Here is a 22,464-nt window from a genome sequence, read left to right on the forward strand (position 1 = left end):
GTCGGAAGGTGGCCTGGGCTTCTAATCAACTGTGGAGTATCCCCGGTCTTGTATCCTGAGTCAAGCCACACTGGATGTCACTGCACGGCTTTAGAGACCTACGCATGGTGTTATAGATAGATAATTGATCTTGTAGTAAGAGGAAAATGAAGAATGCTGGGAAGTATTTTAAAAGCTTTCGTTTTGTTGAATATTCATGAAGCATCAATACTCCACGGATGGGCATGGGCTACCGACTGTACAGATCGTGAGGTAAGGTATCTTCAAGACCTGAGATAAAATGGAAGTTGGGGTGGCAGGGGCCATGCAGACGCGATAAGATAACAAGCACCAGCCACATCCCCGGTTCCTGGAACAACCCCGGCTCCGATAAAAAAGTTGCGTCGAGGGGAGACAAGGCAGGCACAGCACAGAAGCTTCTATTGCTGTCCAGGCACACACCGACCGAAGCTCCTTAAACCACCCCCCATACACCACCTCCAAAACCCGCGATCCAACCACAACCGCTGGCAGTGAGGCGCAAAAATGGCTTCCATGTTCGAGCAGTCAGGGAGCGGCACGCTTTTCCTCGGTGGCCAGAAGATTTCCGGCGCCGACATTAGAGACCAGAACGGTATGTCAATATCCCACTCCCCCCCACCGGCCAAATCACAACGAAGCTTCATCTTGCTGACAAACTTGCAGTTCTCGCGACCCAAGCTATCGCAAATGTCGTCAAGAGCTCTTTCGGCCCCAGTGGTCTCGACAAGATGATGGTGGATGATATTGGTGTATGTTAGGTGGCCCCCCTCCCCCCCTGGACCCCGCTTACCCCCCGGCGCAGGATGTCACGGTCACGAACGACGGCGCTACCATTCTCAGCTTGTTGGATGTCGAGCACCCGGCGGGCAAGATCTTGGTCGATCTAGCACAACAACAAGACAAGGAGGTCGGCGATGGCACAACCTCTGTTGTCCTCATCGCGGCCGAGTTGCTTCGCCGAGGAAACGAGCTCATGAAGAACCGCATACACCCCACTACTATCATCACCGGTTACCGACTTGCCCTGCGCGAGGCCGTCAAGTACATGAACGAGAACATCAGCATCAAGGTCGAGAACCTCGGACGCGAATCCCTCGTCAACATTGGCAAGACGTCCATGTCCAGCAAGATTATTGGAGCCGACTCTGATTTCTTCGCCAACATGGTCGTCGATGCCATGCTGGCAGTCAAGTCGACAAACGGTCGTAACGAGACGAAATACCCCGTCAAGGCCGTCAACATCCTCAAGGCACACGGCAAGGGCTCCCTCGAGTCCCAGCTGATCAAGGGTTACGCTCTGAACTGCACAGTCGCCTCGCAGGCCATGCCGACAAGAATACAAGATGCCAAGATTGCGGTGTTGGATATGAACCTGCAAAAGGAGCGCATGAAGTTGGGTGTCCAGATCACGGTGGATGACCCTCAACAGTTGGAGCAGATTCGCCAGAGAGAGTCGGGCATGATCCTGGAGAGAGTAGAGATGATCCTCAAGGCGGGTGCCAATGTCATCCTTACCACCAAGGGTATCGATGACATGGTTCTCAAGACCTTTGTCGAGAAGGGTGCCATGGGTGTGCGCAGGTGCAAGAAGGAGGACCTCCGCAGAATCGCCAAGGCGACGGGCGCTACCATGCTCAGCACACTGTCGGACCTCAACGGTGACGAGAAGTTCGAACCCTCATACCTCGGACACGCCGAGGAGGTTGTTCAGGAGCGCATTTCCGACGACGAGTGCATCCTCGTCAAGGGCACCAAGAGCCACTCCTCGGCATCCATCATTCTTCGTGGACCCAATGACTTCACCCTGGACGAGATGGAGCGCTCCATCCACGACTCCCTCAACGCCGTCAAGAGAACGCTCGAGAGCGGCAGCATCGTTCCCGGCGGTGGTTCCGTCGAAACCGCCCTGCACATTTACCTCGAGGAGTTCGCTGGCACCGTCGGCTCCCGTGAGCAGCTGGCCATTGGCGAGTTTGCGCAGTCGCTGCTCGTCATCCCCAAGACGCTTGCCGTCAACGCCGCCAAGGACGCATCAGAGCTTGTCGCCCAGCTGCGTTCCCGGCACGCGCTGTCTCAGCGCATCCAGGAGGGCGAGGCCAACGATGACGAGAAGACGGTCGCGCGCAAAAAGGCCTACAAGAACTACGGTCTCGATCTGGTGCGCGGCAAGGTGATTGACGAGATCAAGGCCGGTGTCCTGGAGCCCACTATCAGCAAGATCAGGCAGCTGAAGAGTGCCGTGGAGGCCTGCATCAGCATCATGCGTATTGATACCCTGATCAAGTTGGACCCCGAGCAGCAGGCCGAGGACGACGGACACGGTCACTGAGGAACGTGAGTGATGTTTGGAAAAAAGAATTAAAAGCAAAAATGGGCTGATTGCGGGAGTGTTCAAGGTTAGACGGTTCATAGATCACTTTGCTAATGATACCTCGTCATGCCGGCCTGGAAGTCCAGACCTGTGAATATTTTTGAAGTTCCTATTGAATCAACGTGTTGCCACTTGTATGAGCCTGCTAATGATATGCCAAATATGTGACCAATCGGTCAGCACCAGCCAAACTTCTCATTGAGCACCCACTCAACCTCTCCTTGGCCATACCACATGAGGCTGGCGATGCTATCATTCTCCCTCTCAATAAACTCATGCGGAATGCCCGCCTTCTCGATCAACCCCCTCACCCGGGGCTCAGGATTCCACATCTCGACACCGTTCACCTTCCACTCCGACGCCTGCGCCCTCGCCAATCTAAGGAGTGCCTCAATAGCCCCCTGCACATACTCATCTCCGCTCCCTTCCTCGTCCTCGATCGCCAGCCGCAGGATATGCATCGTGTTCCCCTCAGGCTTCTTTAATCCACCGTAGTAACCCCTTGTCCAGACGGCCCATACCCGCGACCCGTGCTCGCCCACGACCCCGCCACGGACCGTGGGCGTCTGGCCAAAGATGTGCTTGGTCATGTAGTCCTCGCGCATGAGATGCCAGAGCATGGCGTCCAGGTCAGGGATGAGCGAGACGCGGGTCTTGGTGCTCTTCTTCGCGAGCTTCGCGCGGATGAGGCCCTCGTCAACGGAGCACAGCTCTGCTAGTTCGTGATACCCCAACGGCGAGGCCTCAACTTGCACCGCTCCCACCGCTCCCTCTCCCGCTTCCGAGGGTGGCGGCGATGCCTGTGGCGGGAACTCGAGGTGCGTGCTCTCATACGGATGCCACCCATGCTTGGCATAAAACTTCTTCCCGATATCAGAATACAGCACCGAGCACGCGACCTCCCCGTCCCGGATATCCCCCCACCGCTCCCCGCTCTTCATCTCGGCGCCCTGCCAGCGCGCGAGCTGCGCGCCCACGAGGTTCATCATGACGGAGGCGTACCCGTTGCCGCGGTACGCCGGGTCCGTGAAGACGGAGCCGACGGCGTGGGTGATTGCGTCGACGACGGTGCCGTCTGGCTTCGCGACGAGGACGGTCTTGCGGATGCTCTCGCAGGACGAGAGGATGGGGCGGGCGTCGGGGGGCAGGGTCGGGTCGGTGAGGATCCATTGGGTGATGCCGCCGTTGCGGGAGACGGGGACGGTGGTCATGTAGGATTCGCGGCGGATGTATTCTTGGAGCTCGAGGGCGGCGCCCCAGTTTGCGTAGGTTGAGGTGTAGGTTTTTAGGCGCTCTGCTGGGGTTGGTTGGGTGAGGACCAGGTCTGTCTCGTGGGTTGAGCCCATGATGCCTATTGTTTCTCTTCTTGGTCTCTGGGATTGCCTCGGTATGGTTATGTGTGGGTTTGTCTTTGTTCTTCTCGTCTACGGTGTCGAGGTAGGCAAGACAGCTTCTGGGTGTATTATGGTGGGTGGTGTCTGGTTTGTTTCTGGTCAATCACGTCACACCACTCATGAACAAACATGAGAGAGGCAGAAGCAACGTAGGTAGTTGGAGAATGTGAAAATGGGAGGAAGAGTGTCAGATTCAGCTTCCAGAAGCTGGGGTCGGGAATGGATAAAGTACAAAAGGGACAAAGCGCCGTCTCCTTATCGATTCGGTTCGTGTTCCAGACGGCTTCAGGAAGTACCTTGAGTTTGGCTTGTACTGGCGCGGGCGTTGCGCACAAGACGTGCCCCACCAGACGATGGGAAGCGTTGGCGGGGAAGACCCAGTCAAACCCCAGGTATTCCAGGATCACAGCGCCTCGCTCGAAAGATGTGAGATACGGTACGGATTGGAGGGGGCGTGAGGTCAAGAGCAAGGGGGCTGGATTGGCAAAGACGGCCTAGTGTGAGAGTGAGCTGATGTACAGATAGCCTCGATCGATACACAACAAGCACCCAAAAGCACAAAAAGGATCTCGAAGCCCCCTCTTCTTCCTCTCGTCTTTCCCCTCCGTCTCACCAGGCCACAGGAATCAGGATACCAAAGATGGTCAGCAGGTCCACAATGCGAAGCGGCTCATTGTGGTAAAAGCCAAGTCTTACGTCACGGGGTAGCGTCTTAGCGGATGTGCTGTGAAGGTGATACAACTGTTGAGAAGTACGGACGAAGGATAGTCGAGGATTAAGGAACTGCGCCTTGGAAATCTGGGACACATTTTTAGGTAATTGTTTGTGGCTACGTGCCTATTTAGTCTTCCGCCTGGGCCGGGGAGTGTGCAACGGGCAGGTCTCGCCGGCGGGGTGAAGCAGTCACGGAGGCCGGTGGAAGCCGATGGTAGGCGGGGCCGGAATTGCCCCGGTTGAACGCGGCCGTGACGCCCGCACCATCTTTTCACCAGCTGTGTAGATACTTACTTACCTACTTAGACTACGACACCGCTAAGGTTGTGAACCGGTTCGAGGCGAGGGATTCCCTTGTCTTGGGAGAGTCGGCTGACTTGGCTGATGTTCTGACAGATGGGTTGTGCGGCCTGTGTCATTGTGGGAAAGTTTGGTGTGTGAGGTATAAGGTGTATGGTGTTGGTTGCGGTGTTCATGCGCCACCAATGATTGCAGTTTAGTACACAGTAGGCACCCAGCCAGAAGAGTTCCCTTTTCTCTTTTCTTGGGCCACGTTGCAGTCTGATTTGTCCATCTCTCGATCTCTTGCAGAGACTCCGATGTTGTATTTTGTTCCTCTTACCATTGAACTCATATCTTCCAATTGACCGGCATCAACTTCTCATCCTGAGCACCCGTATCTTTAGAACATGGCCTTATCTCCCAATCCACGCTCTTAATTAACCTGTATGCACAATAGTTCCTCCCACCGGTGCTCGACATGATAAACTCAACCAAACAAAGTCACCCCTCCACCTTCCAATCCCGTCGCCCCCCTGCTCCGTAACAACCTCACAACCTCATCATGCCCCCTTGCAGCAGCGCACTGCAACGCAGTCTGCCCTCTACCCCCCCATCCAGCCCCAGCGCCAGCCTCGATCTCGGCCCCGGCGCCCAGCAGCGTCTCGCACACCCGCACGTGGCCCCCCTCAGCAGCAGCATGCAGCGCCCTACCCCCCTTGAACCTGCTCCCTTCGGCGTTGACATCCGCCCCCGCACCTGCAGCACCTGCAGCTGGCCCCGCCGTAAGGAGCAGCTCGACAAGCCCCGCCCGCCCGCCGTAGCTCGCCGCCTGCAGCGCCGTGAACCCTCGATTCCGACACGCCGGCGCGTTCACCTCTGCCCCCCGCCGCTGAATCAGCATCGCCGCCATCTCCTCGAACCCGCCCTCGCACGCTGCCTGGAGCGCCGTCCGACCTGCCGTCGACGCCGGCGGCGCGTTCACGTTCGCGCCGTGATCCAGCAGCAGCTCGACGGTGTCGTCTCGGCCAGCGGCACAGGCGCTCTGCAGCGCCGTCATGCCAAAGTACCGCGACGCGGGGACGTTGACCTCGGCGCCGTGGGATAGCAGGAGTCTGACGATGGCCAGGTCCGGTTTCCCTGCCGCGATCTGCAGCGCGTTCTTGGCGCCGTTGTTGCCGGGCGTGTCGTTGACTTCCGCGCCGGCTGCGAGGAGCGCCGAGACCACGGCGCCGTGGGAGGCTTCGCAGGCGGCTTGGAGGGCTGTGCGGCCGTAGTAGCCCCGCGGCGGGGCGTTGACTTCTGCTCCCGAGGCGAGGGCTGCGTGGACGGCGGGGAGGTCGCCTTCGCGGGCGGCAGTTTGGAGGGGAGTCCAGCAGTCGTCTTCGTCTTGGAAGTCGGTGTCTTCTGTGAGATGCTGCATTTTGTGGTGATTTTGTCTACCTCATGTCAGATAAGTAAACTGGTTCACCTCTCTTTGAAGCTGGTGAGACTGTGAAGAGAACGGAGAGGAGTGAGACGCGAATGCGAGGGAATCCTTCGCCATCTCACCTGCCCCATCAATTCGTTGACGGAAATGCGGCACAATCATGCCCTATGCTCATTCCGTCATAACAAAAGCGACAACAGCGACATCTTGAGCATCACTGAATCAAGAGAAATCGACCAAGGTAAAAGCTTGCAAAACATCAACGGTGGCTCATACTAGATAAACACTATGAAAATGTTGACTGACTAGTCATCAGTCTCAGCCTTCTTCTTGCTCTCGCTCTTCTTCTCGGGCTCGCCCTTTTTCGGCTCATTCTTGGACCCCGCCTCGTTCTCATAGCCGCCTCCCTGCTTCTCGTACTCTTTTGCCAGTTTCGCTCCCTACATAACCAGTCAGTTGATCACTTCGACCAATATCATGACCAAACTTAGAGCCATGAGGGCTGAGCATGAGGAGTGACATACCTTCCATGCGGCCCATTGTCCCTCTCCTCCGCCCGACTTATTAGGTTCTTGCTTGATTTCTGGTCATGGTGTGAGCATGGGAAACTTTCCATGAACCTCTCTCGTCTACTCATACCTTCCTTGATCTCCTCTCTCAACTCGGGGTCAGTAGGCTTTCCCTTGGATGAAGGCATCTTGTGTGATGAGTATGACAGAAATTTCCGAGCCGGGTACAAGTATGAAAGTGAGGTAGTATCAGGTAAAACTAGATAGGATTTCGAGTAAACAGGAGTGCATATGCGAGCAAAAGCCTGAAGCATTTCCAACTTTAAATGATATTGAAACTCAACAGCGCTTTGAGGAACATGCGAAACAGGGATGAACTAGATGATGCTGCCAACAATCATCGATGACGCCTACACCGCCAGCCACCCGTACGCTCGGTCGGCCCCGTTAGCGGGATCGGGCGACCCACACACAACCGCCGCGCCGTCCCGAATACCTTGGTGAACAAAGTTTCTGGGACCAGTGACCATATTTCTCTTTAACACCTGCAAGATGATCGGTTACAATAACTGAGGTAGTACTAGCGTGCCTGAGGTGAATGAACCGTGTAGAGTACATATACAAGATCTTGACTTTTTGATGGCATTAGACCATCACTTCAGGCCATATTTTAGCGTATGATGCCAGGGGCTTGATGACTCCTTCATAAATCGACTCTCTAAACCGTACGTCTGAGAGTACCGGCCTTGGGCCAAATGAACAGTCTAGACAGCGCCTAACAACATCCGCAATATTCGGTCCACTTTCGCCTAGAACTTTCTTCGCCCACCGTTGAGCAGTAAGCATATCTGTGAGCTCATTGGGTCTGTTATCCTGAAGGTAATCTTTGCGGAAGCGGCAATGGCCAATGTCATGCCCAAATATCAGTTCCAAAACTATTACGCCGACAGTGAACAGGTAGTTGCGGGCTGTCTGCTCCGAAATGTTCTTGGGTGACGTCGATTCTTCGGAGAGCGAGCTCTCTTCCTTGTCGAGCTCAAATGTGTTTGACAAAAATGGATGGCAGCTCAAGAGCGTCTCATCGTCAACAAGGAAGTAAAAGCTGCTCTTCGTCCAGGAAGAAGGCATCCAAGGCGAGGGATACGTGTTGAGTAGCGCCGCCGAGATATGGGCTGCTATCTCGAACCGTGACTGCCTCGAAAGGGTTATATCCGCTTGGTGGTGTGCTTCTAGCAACTCGGTGAGAGACAAAAGCCTCAATTTGCCGGGAACGATACGTCGCAAACCTGATGAATCTTTATTGAAGACGAGGTGCCTGTCGAACTCGTCATGCAGGACACCCTCGTTCCATGATGTCTCCTCCAAAAAGGCGCAAAGGTTTTCGATTTTCTGCCTGCTGGATCGTTCGTCATTATTCCGACAGGGAAGGGAAACCCCGCCATTCTTCATAGCAGCTTCGTTTTCGGACGGTGTGATACATATAGCTGGACTTGGCTCCAAAAACTTGACATTCTTCGTGGGGGTTGATTGGTTTGAGCCAGTGATTGCAGCCGGTTTAGGTTGAAATCTGTGAGAAACCCTATCAAGGAATGACGGCCACGATTTGATATATTGTGTCTTTTGCTCCGTAATGCTTTGGATGTGAGATAAAGTCGCTGATCCATGAACAACTCCGATGTCTGTCGATGTGGCTGGGTTCCGGTCTTTAGTATTTTGAATCATGACCTCGTACGCCTTGGGCTTAAGTGAGGAATCCGTGCTGTCCCCGGTACCCCAAACAAGAACCATGGATAAAGTCTCGGGAGAAGATTCGCCGCACAATCGCAAGTGTGCTTTGTGGCAATTGCAACCTTGGTGGCATCTCCAGTGATCTCTCAGTGTTTCATACACACGGCACGCGTGTTGGCGAGCGCTTTCTAGACGGCGTACTGGGCCGGAACTCTTTCTCCTATCAGATATCGGCAGAGTGCGCTCACTGAATCCCACCATATCTTGTAGGACCTGATTGAGTTTATCCAGCTTTTGCACCTTTTTATGTTTGCCTTTGGACAAGCTCAACTGCAGGCGCTTGCAATACCACTGCACTGGGTTGTGTTCTGCCGTTCCTAGCCAAGGGGCCTATTCAACGAGGGATGAGCACAACTATTGAGCCAACGGAATCCGGAAACCCTTACCTTTCCATCTCGAATTTGAAGAATCTTATAGAGCTCCAACATCACATCGTGCATCCTCTCAATGGTTCGAAGGAAGCGGTCCAGCTCACTTGGGAAGCGGTCTTTCAAATGATCCTCAAGGCTACCATCCTTCCATCGGAAATCGGTGGGGTCTCTTATCAAGTTCACAAGACTCTCATTGTCAGGAATGATGGGGTCGAGAAGTCGAATGAGATTATCATGATATCTCATGTTCTGGTGCCTGATATCGTCGACAAACTCGATGAGATATTTTCGGAAGTGCCACCAATTGTCCATCGGCTCAAGGGCTCCGCGGTAATAATCTATGCAGTTGAGAAGAATTGGGAAGCCACCTAGAACAGCGCCAGCAATCTCGAATCCTGACATGGCGGCGATAAGTGTGCGCTTCTCGCGACAATCATTCCCGTTGGTCACAGGCAACCTTTCAAAACGAGTGACATCGTAACACTGAGAGATTTATCTTCAATCGTCTACTGCGGGGTAATCTGAGTCATCATAAGGCTCTGGAAATGAATACCGAGGAAACGTTGGTCTGGACAAATCAGAATGAAGATGTGCATGGAATCTTGCATACGCGCCCTGATGCACGTTGGTTCCCCTGACTACTCCGGTCCCAACGAAAAGCCCCCTCATGACCTCAATCAACCTTCAATCATTTCGCAATTAACGTCTGAAGAACTAAGATCAGCCGGGAAGATTACGAAAAGAACTCAAACGCGATTTTGAGAATGGCGAGCCCTGAGATTTCCCAAGCCGCACGCCGCTGCTACAACAGTCTCTCGAGTCTTGCCCAGGAGTTCGAAAAGAGCAGAAACACATGGGAGCATGAACTCACAGAAAGAGACTTCGCGCAACTGCTTGAAAGATTCGAGCAATGGGCTGGGAACCTGGGCGCTCTTCGACAGCCTAGCTCCAAGCTATCGCTCGACCATCGCCTACGCGATAGTCCCACGGTCAGAGCCTCCATTTTCAGCATGCTTGAGGACTTGAACGAGTCTGCCAAAATGGGTACGTTCCAGTTTGAAGTTTGTTTCCCAAATGTTAACGCGTGCTTTATAGCTACAGAGATCGTCTCAGGCCGTCGACCTAACAGAGTCGTGCCGACATTGGACATTACTGATGAAGAATTGGAGGAATTCGATATTTCCTCCAGCAGTTCTGAGTCAGGCGCATCTACTACTTCGAACAGCACTCGGGATAGTCGACACGGCAAACCCTCGGAGGTACAGAAGCTTCTATCAGCAATCAGGACAAGCCTCAACAGCCTGTTCAAAGCTTCAGTATTCATCCGCAAATTCGCGCCCGAGGACAGACGCCAACGAGCCTCCAAAACGAAGCCTTTCGTAAACACTGCTGATTTGATGTACATCAAAGATAAGTATAGTATCCTCTGGGAAACCAACGAACCTCTGGCAATACGTCTAGCGGAGGCAAATGCTCGGCGGAGACAATACTTCAAATATCGTCAGCAACATCAAGAAAAGTTGGCTTCCCAAGAAGACGACATAATCATGGGCAGAAGAGACGCTCATCTACGGGCCGAGCCCAAGCCAATTGACGGAGAACCCCTCCCACAAGGGTCAATCGTGTCTGCTATGACCAAGCCTAGCATTCTAGCAGAAACTGAAGCCACGGAATTCGTGAGAAACAAAGAACCAGAGACCCAATTTTTCGCAATTCAAAGTCCAGAGCCTGCCATGTCGGTATTCTCGATGGCGACCACAGTTGTGGAAGCTTCTGATACAGAACTTCAATTTCCGCCGATACCCCAGGAGGGGCAGAAGAGCGATTCGTTCTTGTGTCCGTATTGCTTGGAAATTGTTCTCTGGCAAACGAAGAACAAAGAAGTGCAATGGCGGCAAGTTTACGGAGCCCGATCCGTTGATATCATTACTGATGTTCATATAGGAAACATATCATCCATGACTTGGAGCCATACGTGTGCCTTGACCAGAACTGTACCTTGGATACCTTTAATTCGGCTCATACCTGGTTCGAGCACGAGTTACTAGCCCATCGTACGATTTGGGAATGTCCGTTGTGCGCTAATACGGTTCAGAACTCCGCGGACATGCAAGAACACATGCATAAGTATCATAAAAGCGATGTAGTGGCCAGTCAGCTTTCGTCGCTTATTAGCCAATGCAAGCGACCAGCAAGGCAAATTTTGGCCAGCGAATGCCCATTCTGTGACGACGAGTGGGCTATCGTTGAGCCGCACGCCGAGTCGTCTACGCAGACTGACATCAAGGACGAAATTGATAATGCTGACGTTTATGTCGATGCAGATTCATTTCGAAAACATGTCGGCCATCATCTTGTACAGCTTTCTCTCTTTTCTCTCCCACGACTTTACTCAGGTGAAGTCGGAGATTTGAACAGTGCAGGCGCTGTCCCGGATGGTGAGAGATATTCCCAAGAGGGTACTCCGTTTCGACTAGGCCAAGATCATTTATCGCGTGGCTGGCAAGTCTTGATCAAGAGAATGGGCACACTGGCTGCCATCTCTCTATTCCTCGGTTTACAAGACAAGAAAAAGCGTGGCAAAGTCTGTCCCGATCAGTCGCCTGTTCAACCTACTTATGGCTCATTACCGCCCAGTCACATAGTCAGAGGCAGAGATTGGTCCGTGTATCACAATCAAACAATCCCAAAGATGTTTGATCTCACTCTCTTACACATGGGTCAGTTGGATTCCCCAGTTCTCGACGTGTGTTTTAGTCCGCGCGGGCCTTACGTCGGAGTATGCAGCGAACGTTTGTTTCAAGTTCTTGATATTGGAACCGAGGAAGCCATTTGCATCCTAAACTCTGAAGAAATAATGGTGCCGAACCCCGAGATATACAGGATGGATTACTATGACTCCTGTTTTCATCCGAACGACGATTTATTCGTTGTATGCTCGGGTAATGATCCGATCCGGGTAAGTCCTTTCGCGCGTGCATAGATACACCTTCTCCAACAGGATGTTTATCTAACACCCTATAGGTAGTTGACATCAAGTCACAAACTGTCGTCCAAACACTTGTTGGGCATGAGCGCAATACTGTCTACAAGCTGGATATCTCAAAAAACGGCAAGCTTCTTGCTTCTGCTGGTGCAGATTCCGCAGTTCGACTCTGGAGCACCACCACCTGGGAATGTTCCCACGTTCTTCTATTTTCAAACATCGTGACCGGGGTGGCATTTTCCAACCAAAACGACTTCCTCGTCGCTTTCACTTACGAATCTAACGCGCTAGTATGGAAGACCGATACGACACCAAAGGTTGGAGTACTTTCTGAAGAAGGCCAGCCCAAACCCAGAATTTGGGAGTGCTACGGCCACACGGGTGGTGTCAATGACGCTCGATTTTCTCCCGACGACAAGTACGTGATTACAGCATCTCAAGATTGCTCTGTCAATGTTTTCCAGGCTGTAAACCAACAATGCGACGACTCGTCACAGTCCCTGGAATGTCTCCGGAAAGTCAAGGGCCACAGGGTATGATGAACCGTTGGATTTCGACTTATATTGAAAATTGACCATGCTTTTAGGACTTTGTATTGGCCTTAGAAGTTTTACCTAACGGATGGGTTTTGAGCGCCAGCGGGGATGGGGATGTACGATTCTGGGACATGACAACCGGTGGATTAATTGCCAGACTTCTCCCCCATGCCGCTTTGGTCAGGGCATTGGCTATAGGACCGACCGCGGGGGATAGGTTCAGGTTTGCAACCGCTTCGAATGATGATAGATGGCGTGTATGGTCTCTTTCTCTCACCAGACCTGGAGACTCAATGTTACAGGGGTAAACTTGGAGACTCCCGGCCCAGAGCATGAAGTTCTTGGATGCCTCTCTCCAACACGTCATCTTTCAACCATCTATCGACCAGTATTGTTTATGAAGGGCCGTTTCTCCAGAAAAAAGTATTCGCAGCTATTACTCGGATTATATGACTTGTCAATTCCATTGGAGAAGCAAGCCAAGACTTAGCGAGACGATGAAAATATCAAAGTGTCAATGAGTTAACCCGGCTACTTCACTACAATGGTCTTACAGTCTCATTTTTGTGCGTACGTAAAGGAAAATATAGTTAGTGCTTGCTGTCCTCTCTTGCATTTTGACACCTGGCCTCCGGCAGAGCAGGCAGGAACGATGTCGATGGTAACTCCTAGAATTGCTTTACCCATCTCAGACGATCACTGATATTTCTGATTTCAAGTCTGCAATACTTTAGTCATGTTACCCTGAAGATGTCAAGGCCTAAAGGTCAATATTTCGGCAAATGTCCAATGCAACCTTGCATATGGCTCTTCGGGGAGTAGAACATGGTTAGACGTACACTGCATGTGCTGCCGCATCTACCTTTTACCTCGTGTCATCTCCCCGAAATGCCGCCCCATATGTCTTAAGCTTCACTTGAACTGTTTCGTGCACAACTTGACCCAAGAGAACCTTCCCGGAGCCATGTAGACCCTTCGGCAGCCGTTGAGTGTCAATGCCGTCCTTCGGTGGCGCTGAGTGGACTGATGGCACTTCAGAACCCGGGCGTTCACCGACATATTGAAATGTTATTCGCGGCCCTTGAAACGAATGATGCGGGCTGGTCAAGTGTCATTAAGAAGCTAAGAGATGACGAACTCGACTTCATCATCCTTTGCGATTAGATAGCCCACCAAAGAACACCCGACGAGTCGAACATGGCGTAGGCCCTCCATCAAATCAACGTTGCAGCCTTACCAGCCTAAATGGACATTACGGACAAATTTTGAGTGGGCGGTTAGGCGATACATAGCAAAAATATACAAGTACCACACATAAGCTCCAGAAATATGCCCCTATTTCTAATGGGCTTTTTTGTATGTTTAGCTTCAATATGCCGCATGTACGTGACTGCCTGAAGTTTTCCGGGATAGTCGCCCGCCGAGGCCATCAAGGTATCGCTCATGACAGGAAAAGATCTGTTTAATTGGCGAAGTTTTTATCTCAAGCTACTGATTCTTTTCTTCTATCGTATTTCATAGTGTCTATGTACGCCATTGTACCAATCCTCTCAGTCCTTTTTTCTGTTTCCGACTCCGGGCCCCCTTCGTACTATCATGATGCCCACCATGAACAACCATCGTAATCGATCCCTTCATCCCTCTCAATGAATAGACACAGCCTCAAACTCCTCAACACCTTCAACGGCCTCTCCATCCATGATACCATACACGTACGCCGCGCCCACAATCCTCCTCATCCCCTCCCTCTCACCAATCTTCCTCAACACAAACGGCGCGTTACACCCCTTCATAACCCACACCTCATCGCCCGCCTCGCTCCCCTCCGGCACCATGGCAACATACTTGCCGCCCTTGGCCAACACCAGATCCAGCGCCGCGCGCATCGGGAAGATGCGGTTAATCAGCACCTGCGCCGCCGCCTCCAGAGCCTCATTGGCTTCCTCCGCGGTGCAGCCGGACATCATGATCTCCTTTCGCAGGATATCCCGCTCTGGCCGTGCGGCGTCAAGGTCGTCCTCCTCAACAGCGGTGCAAAAGCGCCACGCCAGCTTCAGCGTCGTGGCCGGGATCTCGTCCTCGTCGCTTCCCTCCCCCTCGGTGCGGAAGAAGGTTAGCGCGCGGAGAATGGCTTCGAGGCCGCTCTCGCCTGTCGGGTACTTTGAGTCCTCGAAGCCGGGGATGTTGGACAGCAGCTGCGAGAGCGTAACCATGTCGCGCTTCACCCACAGGGACGGGTGATCAGCATGCAAATGCGCCGCGCGCGGCACGCCGCTCATGTGCTCAATCGTGTCGACCTTGATGCCCTTGAGAAGCAACTCATCCTCCTCGGCATTCGGATCGAACCCGAAATCAAAGTCAGTCTCGCCCGCGGCCTCGGACTCAGCCGCGTCCGCGACCGTCATGCGCCGCCAGGGTCGACGGAAGTCAGGCAGCCAAGAAGGGAAGTTCGCCGTCGCGCCGTTGTGCTTCTCTGCGATGCCGGCGTGGTCGAGGAGTTCTTCGCTAAAGGGCTCGTGGAGGAGGGTACGGCCGAAGCGGAGGGCCGTCTGCTCAAAGGTGGCGGAGTAATCCGGGCGGAACTCCTCTCTGTCGCCGTCGAGGGCGAGACCGAGGAGCGCAAAGTAGAGGTCGCGCGGGTCCGTTGCGTCGACTTCGCGGAAGGACATGAGGAGGTTGAGGAGGTCTGTTGAGCGCTTCCCGCCGTCGTCTTCGTCCTCATCTTCTGATTCCCATTCGCCTTCGTCGCCGTCGGCTTCCTCCTCGTGGTCGTGGTCGTGGTCGCAGTCATCGCCATGTTCATGGCCATGATCGTGATCGTGGTGATCATCATCATCATGTCCATCCCCACCACAACATCCACCATCATGCTCGTGCCCCCCTTCATGCTCATGAGACCTCGTGTTACCCCTCATAGCACCAAGCTGATAAAACCGCAACCTCTGCGCCATATTCGCCATCAACTCCGCCGCGCTCTCAATCTCCTCCCCCTTGGCATCCACCAACGGCCAGGGCGGATTCTCCGGCTCCTCGAGCGCAATCGTTCCCGGCCACAGCTGCGACCAGTTCACCGTCTTCTCACCGCACATCATCATTACGTCCCGTGCCAGGATAAACTCCTGCACGATCCACACCCTGCGGAACCAAGCACGGTTCCAGAACCGTGAGACGCTCAACCACTTGTCGGCGCCCACGGGAGGCAACTCCGCACTAGCACCAGTCGGCGCATCGGGGATCGGTGCACCCAAAAGGTCCTCTGCGAAAGCGCGCGCGCCGGCGTTCAGCGGGTCGGGGATGTGGACGCGCCAGTACCGCTCGATAAGCTCCATTGCCTCGCTGCTGCCGTCGGCCTCTTCACCGAGGTAGGCGAGGACCCTCTGCGCGCTGAGATAGATGTCGTGCATGAGCATAATCTGCGTCTCCTTCTCCTTGGCGTCGGCTTGGTTGATGCACAGCGCATCTGCCCAGACGAGGCGGGTTCGGTCTTCGAGGCGCACGCGCTTCAGGCAGAGGTATAGGCTTTCCGTGATGGGAATCTTTGCGCCGGCAGAGGTGGTGATGTGGTGGGGTTTCTCGTTGGAACCCCAGACGTAGGAGATGGCTTCATATGAGTCGGCTGATTCGGGCAGCTCGTGCTCGTGTTTGCTTGCCTCTTCGACGTAAGTGTCGATGGGGCGGGTGATGAGGTCGCCTTGGAGGGCGTCGTCGAAACGGCCTGCTGCAAGGGAGAGGAGGCGGAAGTCCCGCTCCCCGAGGGGAGTGTATTTATACTCGGACATCATGAAGCAGGGGGCGCAAATTTTCGAAACGCTCTCTTTCTTCAAGTTTGGTGAGTACGAATGTGTGGGTGTTGAAATACAAAGTTTTGGTGGTGACTTGGTGAGTGAGAAAAAATCAGAGTTTGGCGGCGTTTTTGGGGATTGTGGAGTGAGATTGGAGCTGAGATCCAGGAAAACGCCTGCATGAAAATGTCCACATCTGAAAGATTGGATTCTCATTGGCAGCGACCGCTGATCCAAGAACCACGATCAAGAACGAATTTTAAATTTAGCATTGTTGCTTTGCACTGACACATGATCCCGTCGAATTTCATTACAATAATTGCGCTTCTAAAGCTTGACTACAACTTTCTCACTTTCCAGCTAGAACGGTTGAAGTTGAAATCAACTTCTTGGCTTCACATTCTCGAATATAATTAGAGTAACTCGATGAATTTGACCAAGTGAACATAATTATCTCACGGATTTTTGAAACAAAGCAAATTGATTCGTCAGTCATCTCACGTCTAAGAACCCGGAGCTGTTATCCCAACATCGATAGCATTCTCGTCTTTCCAATACATACACATCTTCCCTCTCACTAACCAACACCATACCTTACTCGACCCCTCAAAGTCCCAAAGCAGAGTTGAAAGCATCGGCAGCAGCCTGCCCCTTCAGCCCCTTAGAAGCCGCCTCGCCCTGCTGACAAGCCGCAACAGCAGCCTCATCCGCCTGACACCGGCTCTCCAACTGCCCGCAAATGAACCCCGAAATCACACCAATGTTCAACGCACTGCCGTGCTCAAAGTCGCCAGCGGGGGCAAACGAAGCCTCCTTGCGCCCATCGAGACCCTCAGCAAACTCAATACTTGGGTCCTGGCACTCGCCAAACTCAAACGCCTGGCGACCCTTCAACAGCGCTGTCGTCGCGATCCTCATCCTCCGCGCACCGCGTGCGTTCAGACCCGACGCGCGACGGAGCTTCGTCTGCGACGAGGCCGCGAGGCAGTCGTCTTCCTGCGCGTCGCAGTCTGAGACGGAGATGTCACCTGATCCAGAGTTCGCGGCGTTTGCGCAGGCGTTGTGCTGGACCGCGCAGGAGCGCTGAAGGGCTGCGCCGGCGTTGAGGAAGGTTGCGCCGTTGACGGAGAAGGGCTTGTCTGCCGACGGATCCGAGGTCACAGGCGGGGCGGGGCCGCCGAGGGTGCCGGTGAAGGTTTGGACGTTTGTCGTGCCTGTGGCTGCGTCGGCGGTGCTGTTGTTGGCGTTGGCGTCGGCATTGTTGTTGTTCTTGTTCTTGTTCTTGGATTGGCGACGGGTCATCTCGGAAGCGGAGGCGCCGGTGCCCTCAATATCGCGCTGGGAGAGGATGGTACGGCTCAGGACGCTTTTGTTGCGTGAGCGGCCTGCTTTGCCGGTTGAGTTGGCTCCGCCGGACTTGGCGTTGCCGGCACCTCCAGCAACAGCGGCATCAATCTCCTCTGGGGTGGCGTCCTTGACAATGAGGTTCTGGCTAAAGATGCATCCCTCCGTATCATTGGCATCGTCGCAGGTGTTACCGGCTCCGGTGTTGTCGTTGACCTGCCTATACGTTAGTCTTCTTATCCTATGAGCTTGCACCTTATCGTTGGAAACGACTTACATCACCAGGCTCGAAGGTACCAGCATCAAGTGCAAGCTGCGGATCAGCCCCGATGGCAGAAAGCTGCTTAGCAAGCTCAAGTGTAATAGCCTTATTCGTCTTAGCTGCCCCATCCGAAGCCGGATCCTGATGCTGGCTCAGCGCCGCAATTTCGGGGTTCGCGGCCGTCTCGCTGCACAGCACGCTCTTGAGCCCAACTTTGCCCGTATTACGCTCCACGGCGCGGAAGACGAGCGCGCTCGCCATGCCGTCGACGTCGCCCGCGGCCTTGGCCGTGGTGAAGGCCGAGTCGGCCGTCGTCTGGTGCAGGCAGTCGAGGTTGGTGACGTCGCCCGCGCCCGCAGCGGCGGCGGCGTTGCCAAGGAGGCCAAAGACTGCGTCTTGGATGTTGTTTGGGTTGTCTTGCTTCAGGAGGGCGTTGACGGCACGGAGGTACTTCTCGTGGGAATGCTCTTGGGGCACTTCTGCGGCGGCGAAGGCGACGAAGGCCGCGAGGGCAGTGGAGGTTTGGAACTTCATTCTTGCGAAGGTTTTCGAAAGAAGACTCTCGTTTTCAGATTTTGTTCGAGAAGGTAGAGTGTATACTAAGGATTTAAAATGTTCAAAAGAAGGGCCGGCCCAAGAGAACACTTAATGGACAAAGAGCCTAGAAAAAATAAAATGAATGATTTGATAGAAATACAGAAAGTTTCCAGAACTGAAACGAAAGAGAAGGAAAACGGTGATGGCTTGAAAGACAGAAAACAATCTCTTTCCTCAACCGTGGAGCAAGAAGAGCAGGCGCCGAGTTATATACAACATGCTCGCGGCAACCCCATCATCTACACCAGGGGAGGGGTGGACAAGTCTCAGAGCCCACCAACATTTTGGGTTCGTCTCATGGCCGCAACGTTGGATCCTTCCCCTGAGCAGCCCGCTTGGGAAAGCCAACCCGTCGATCAATGGGATGTTGGTACGGTTGACGCTGCCGGGCTCGATGATGCGGCCTTGTTTGACAGAATCGTCAACAAGAGAACCCAGAACGGAGGCGCTGGGGTGGAGTAAGGGGAACTGTCGGCTGGGCTGCAGGCCGATATGGTTTGGCACTACAATGGTGACTAGAATGGAGACAGGAGACGTGACGACCGTTCGACGTGTGCGAGCCAAGAGTTCATCCCGTTCCGGAGAGACGGGGCGGCGTGCCATGCGGCTCATGGTCCATGGTAGCGTACGGCTCGATCTGTTTCGGGAACTGGGCCGAGACTCGAGTAGGACTGCTGCGTAGAAGTGACGGGACTGTCGAAGAGAATTGGCAAGGGTAGAGGAGATAAGAATAACCGGGCCTCGTTCTCTGCAACGGTCTTGGTGGAGGCAACGCAACGAATGCGATTGACAATGCTGCCCAAGTCTCGATCCGACTCAAGCTGGAGGATGCGCTCGAGCACATCGGCCATCGTGCTAGAATTTCTCCCTCTGCCGAAAGCCGCATGACCAAAACCATCACTCGATGAATTTCGGTACCGCTCTTCCGGCCAACTCACTCGGTATTTGCCTCTGCCATTCCGCTATGTCCAATATCAAACTCAAAAGGAGCCTCATCGCCAGATCGCCGTCCAAGAGATGGCCCCGGCTGTCCCCAATCGGCCTCCACCGACCCCTGGTCCATGGAGGGGGATGCTGAAGTTGAGCAGAGTTTGAGGATCTTGCAAATCAGACGGCACCCGTCGCGGAACAGCGTCTCATCCACTCTTTTCCTGCCGTCTTTCTGTGTGGTCTAATTGGCTTGACCATGTTCTGTTTGGCAGGAGTGTGGAGACTCGGAGCCGCAGGGGCACGGGCCGGGGGTAATGGGCCCCCGTCCAACTCTCAACCTGCCAACTTTTTCGACATCTGTTCATGCTGACCTTTCTCGCTTGCCAAGGTGATATGCTGTTATTGTTATCGCTTCCAAGTCGGACTTTGCGACACCAAGATCGATCAACCACCTGCCGTCCCATGTTTTATGGTGGCCTGAACTTTGAAGAGCACCTAGATCTGCCTTAGCTTAGTACCTTTACTATGGACGCCATCATTACCGGATGTTCTGTCCGATTTATGCCTGGCGAAAAGTGTCATCTCATCAAGCCGGCAAAATACGTCGATCTGTTTATGCCACCTGCTCTCAAGGTTCAACCGGACCAGATCCAAGGACCGATGGCGGCGCCCGTGCACTTGAAAGTCCGAATATGAAGCATTCTTCCCTTTGCCTTGGCTCTTACTCCTAGATTGTATGCCACTCTAAGCTCCTGGCGAGGAAACCGTGTCGTGATATCCACCTCTTGAGCCATGATGCAAAACATGAATGCAGACGAATTTCCCTCTCTGCCATGCCTTGTCAAACTCAGCCGTGGTCACCGCATACCACAATAAAAGCCCAGCGTGAGCCCCCAGGCCAATGATCAGACAGTCATCCCACCCTCAACTGAGGGCAAGGCATTGTTTATCATGCGCCGTACGATTTCCCGTCTCCGAAAATGCCCAGACCGCTATCTGCCGAAAAGGTGTGGCACCCATCCACGCGGGAATCGACTGTGCTATGTGATAACAGTCTCGATAGTGGGATGCCGGCTCTCAAACCAGTCACACCCGGGATCCTCGCTCCGAACCAACGCTGACTTGTCACATGAACACGGCCCAGTCTGATCGCCCCCCGTCACATTTGTTCCGAACCGTGATCTCTCCAAACTCTCGTAAGACGACGTCCGGGCTCCGGCCGGTCACTTGACGACTGCGACGTCGTCCACTTGATGCCGCCTTCGAGTCTCGGTGCCGGGGTATTGGTATTTCGAATGCTAGTTTCGTAGTTCTTTCGGTCCTTCGGCTTCGGCTTCTTCTCTGATATCAGCTACCTGCAACATCATATCTACCTGGCCAACACCTGCATATTGTAAAGTTGCGAAGACTTGCTTGTTCCTGGACGCTCATTGACTTTTGTACATTTGGCATTATTGCCCTAGGGACACGTCTAAGAAAAAAGAAAATGGACACCTCTCTCTCGTCTTGTAGGAACCCAAACCAGCACCAGCTCGGTCTCCGATGCAAAAGAAAATGTTGTTCTAGTAGTTTGTTGTTGCCATCATTTCGGCCAAAAGCCCTCCCGCTTCCCTCGAAGGAGTGGAGGGGGGTTTCTGACCTCCTTTCGTACTCTCTCTCCCGCTGCCGTTCGTCCTAAATACTCATACAGGTGATCCCGCTTAACCAATGACCAGCTTGCCCTCCTCGGGGAAGTCGTACTCGGGGATCTCGAGGTTGAGGGGAGCGGGTCCCTTTCTGATACGGCCGGAAATATCGTAGTGGGAGCCGTGGCAGGGGCAGAACCAACCGCCAAAGTCACCGGCCTCGCCAATGGGGACACATCCCAAGTGTGTGCAGACACCTAGGAGACGAATGATTAGCTCACGTGCGCCAATTCGGGGGTTGTGTTTTCGTATGCGGTTGCTGAAGAGACTTTCGATCCTTCATCTCCAGCACTGACTAGCTGCCGAAAGGCCGCAATATCTCGCCACCAAAAGAATTGAATCGATTGTCGTCAAAAGATACGTACCCAACATGATGAGCCATTCGGGGGTCTTGACACGGTCGTCGTCCTTCTGGGGGTCACGGAGGGATGAAACGGAGACCTTGTTGGCCTCGTCGATCTCGGACTGGGTGCGGTGGCGGATGAAGACGGGCTTGCCTCTCCACTTGATAATGACCTGTCGTCCAAAAATATCAGTACGGCCGTCTCAATGTTGCATACCGCCGCTCAGCTTTGTCAATCGGGCCAACTCACGTTCTTGCCCTCGGGGATGGTGCTGAGGTCAACCTCAACCTTGGCCATGGCCAAAACGTCGGCGGAAGCGGACATGTTGACGAGGAATTCTGCAATTGACACCGGTCCGTCAGCCATTGTTTTCTTTTGGTACAGTTTCCCGTCCTTTCCGTTATCCCATGTCGTGTTTCGAAATCTCGATTTCGGTGTCTGTGGTTCTCCTCGGGGCTACGGATGGAAGTATTCCCTACCCTGGACGGTGGACTTCGCGCCGGCGGCGGTGATGGCGCCCATGGTGCCGACCATGAAATATCCGAAAAGCTGGTTGGTGCCGGCAGAGCCCTTGCTCATGTACTTGCTGAAGTCGGGGATGCTGCTGCCCTTCTGGGCGCCCTTGAAGGGGCTCGAGTAGCTCGTAGCGGTCGAGTCGTTCCGGGCGGCCGAGGTGCTGAGCGCGCGCGCAGCCGTCGACGGGCTGGTGCGCGCGATTTGCCGCAGGCAAGTGCGGGAAACGTGTGCGAGGGGCGCCATCTCGTAAATCGGAGGAGGAGAGGAGAGGGTTTGCGGCGGCAAGAGGTTGTTGCGAGGTGCAATTGGGGAGAGGGATGACGTTCAGTAGGAGAGCGTCTTTTTTCGTGATGCCCGTGGTTTGAGGATTGCCGAAAGCTTTCTGGCTGGTCGCCTCAGGCAGAAGGTTCTGAAATTGGTGCTTGTTGATTGGTTGGTGGGTTCAGCTGGGACCCGGCCCTTTCCGGAGTGGCACGAGTGATGACTGTGACGATGTGGATAGATGCAAATCCCCCATTAGGAAAATCAACATGGAGACAAATTTCTATCTTGTTCATCCCCAGATAGTGGATTATGATTTGTATGTCTTCCACAACATCAATTTGT

The 22,464-nt window shown here is 53.8% G+C and overlaps 10 protein-coding genes across 10 annotated transcripts; 2 read left to right on the forward strand and 8 right to left on the reverse strand.

Moving 5' to 3' along the window:
* Positions 1-525: 525 nt before the first annotated feature.
* CCOS01_13327 (T-complex protein 1) lies at positions 526-2,350 on the forward strand (the record flags this gene model as incomplete). The annotated part of the gene is made up of 3 exons (XM_060461473.1): positions 526-613; positions 685-770; positions 824-2,350. 3 exons carry the CDS (start codon positions 526-528, stop codon positions 2,348-2,350), a joined length of 1,701 nt encoding a protein of 566 aa, XP_060307901.1.
* A 218-nt stretch (positions 2,351-2,568) lies between these two features.
* Positions 2,569-3,738, reverse strand: CCOS01_13328 (lysine acetyltransferase; the record flags this gene model as incomplete). Its single annotated transcript, XM_060461474.1, has 1 exon — positions 2,569-3,738. The coding sequence occupies one exon, from the start codon at positions 3,736-3,738 to the stop codon at positions 2,569-2,571; it is 1,170 nt and encodes a 389-aa protein (XP_060307902.1).
* Positions 3,739-5,269: 1,531 nt separating this feature from the next.
* On the reverse strand, positions 5,270-6,202 carry CCOS01_13329 (uncharacterized protein; the record flags this gene model as incomplete). The annotated part of the gene is made up of 1 exon (XM_060461475.1): positions 5,270-6,202. The coding sequence occupies one exon, from the start codon at positions 6,200-6,202 to the stop codon at positions 5,270-5,272; it is 933 nt and encodes a 310-aa protein (XP_060307903.1).
* Positions 6,203-6,513: 311 nt separating this feature from the next.
* On the reverse strand, positions 6,514-6,905 carry CCOS01_13330 (uncharacterized protein; the record flags this gene model as incomplete). The annotated part of the gene is made up of 3 exons (XM_060461476.1): positions 6,514-6,648; positions 6,733-6,791; positions 6,848-6,905. The coding sequence occupies 3 exons, from the start codon at positions 6,903-6,905 to the stop codon at positions 6,514-6,516; spliced, it is 252 nt and encodes an 83-aa protein (XP_060307904.1).
* A 457-nt stretch (positions 6,906-7,362) lies between these two features.
* CCOS01_13331 (uncharacterized protein) lies at positions 7,363-9,278 on the reverse strand (the record flags this gene model as incomplete). Its single annotated transcript, XM_060461477.1, has 2 exons — positions 7,363-8,106; positions 8,892-9,278. The coding sequence occupies 2 exons, from the start codon at positions 9,276-9,278 to the stop codon at positions 7,363-7,365; spliced, it is 1,131 nt and encodes a 376-aa protein (XP_060307905.1).
* Positions 9,279-9,640: 362 nt separating this feature from the next.
* On the forward strand, positions 9,641-13,562 carry CCOS01_13332 (uncharacterized protein; the record flags this gene model as incomplete). Its single annotated transcript, XM_060461478.1, has 5 exons — positions 9,641-9,920; positions 9,972-10,552; positions 11,901-12,395; positions 12,449-12,514; positions 13,437-13,562. 5 exons carry the CDS (start codon positions 9,641-9,643, stop codon positions 13,560-13,562), a joined length of 1,548 nt encoding a protein of 515 aa, XP_060307906.1.
* A 479-nt stretch (positions 13,563-14,041) lies between these two features.
* Positions 14,042-16,180, reverse strand: CCOS01_13333 (uncharacterized protein; the record flags this gene model as incomplete). Its single annotated transcript, XM_060461479.1, has 1 exon — positions 14,042-16,180. The coding sequence occupies one exon, from the start codon at positions 16,178-16,180 to the stop codon at positions 14,042-14,044; it is 2,139 nt and encodes a 712-aa protein (XP_060307907.1).
* A 606-nt stretch (positions 16,181-16,786) lies between these two features.
* CCOS01_13334 (uncharacterized protein) lies at positions 16,787-18,320 on the reverse strand (the record flags this gene model as incomplete). The annotated part of the gene is made up of 2 exons (XM_060461480.1): positions 16,787-17,740; positions 17,802-18,320. The coding sequence occupies 2 exons, from the start codon at positions 18,318-18,320 to the stop codon at positions 16,787-16,789; spliced, it is 1,473 nt and encodes a 490-aa protein (XP_060307908.1).
* A 631-nt stretch (positions 18,321-18,951) lies between these two features.
* CCOS01_13335 (uncharacterized protein) lies at positions 18,952-19,446 on the reverse strand (the record flags this gene model as incomplete). The annotated part of the gene is made up of 3 exons (XM_060461481.1): positions 18,952-19,054; positions 19,119-19,253; positions 19,322-19,446. The coding sequence occupies 3 exons, from the start codon at positions 19,444-19,446 to the stop codon at positions 18,952-18,954; spliced, it is 363 nt and encodes a 120-aa protein (XP_060307909.1).
* A 1,567-nt stretch (positions 19,447-21,013) lies between these two features.
* On the reverse strand, positions 21,014-22,101 carry CCOS01_13336 (cytochrome b-c1 complex subunit Rieske; the record flags this gene model as incomplete). The annotated part of the gene is made up of 4 exons (XM_060461482.1): positions 21,014-21,195; positions 21,364-21,514; positions 21,592-21,680; positions 21,822-22,101. The coding sequence occupies 4 exons, from the start codon at positions 22,099-22,101 to the stop codon at positions 21,014-21,016; spliced, it is 702 nt and encodes a 233-aa protein (XP_060307910.1).
* Between the last annotated feature and the right edge of the window lie 363 nt (positions 22,102-22,464).

The sequence above is a fragment of the Colletotrichum costaricense genome (assembly GCF_030867565.1).
Source record: "Colletotrichum costaricense strain IMI 309622 chromosome Unknown Scaffold_17.1, whole genome shotgun sequence".
NCBI classification, from domain to species: Eukaryota; Fungi; Ascomycota; class Sordariomycetes; order Glomerellales; family Glomerellaceae; genus Colletotrichum; species Colletotrichum costaricense.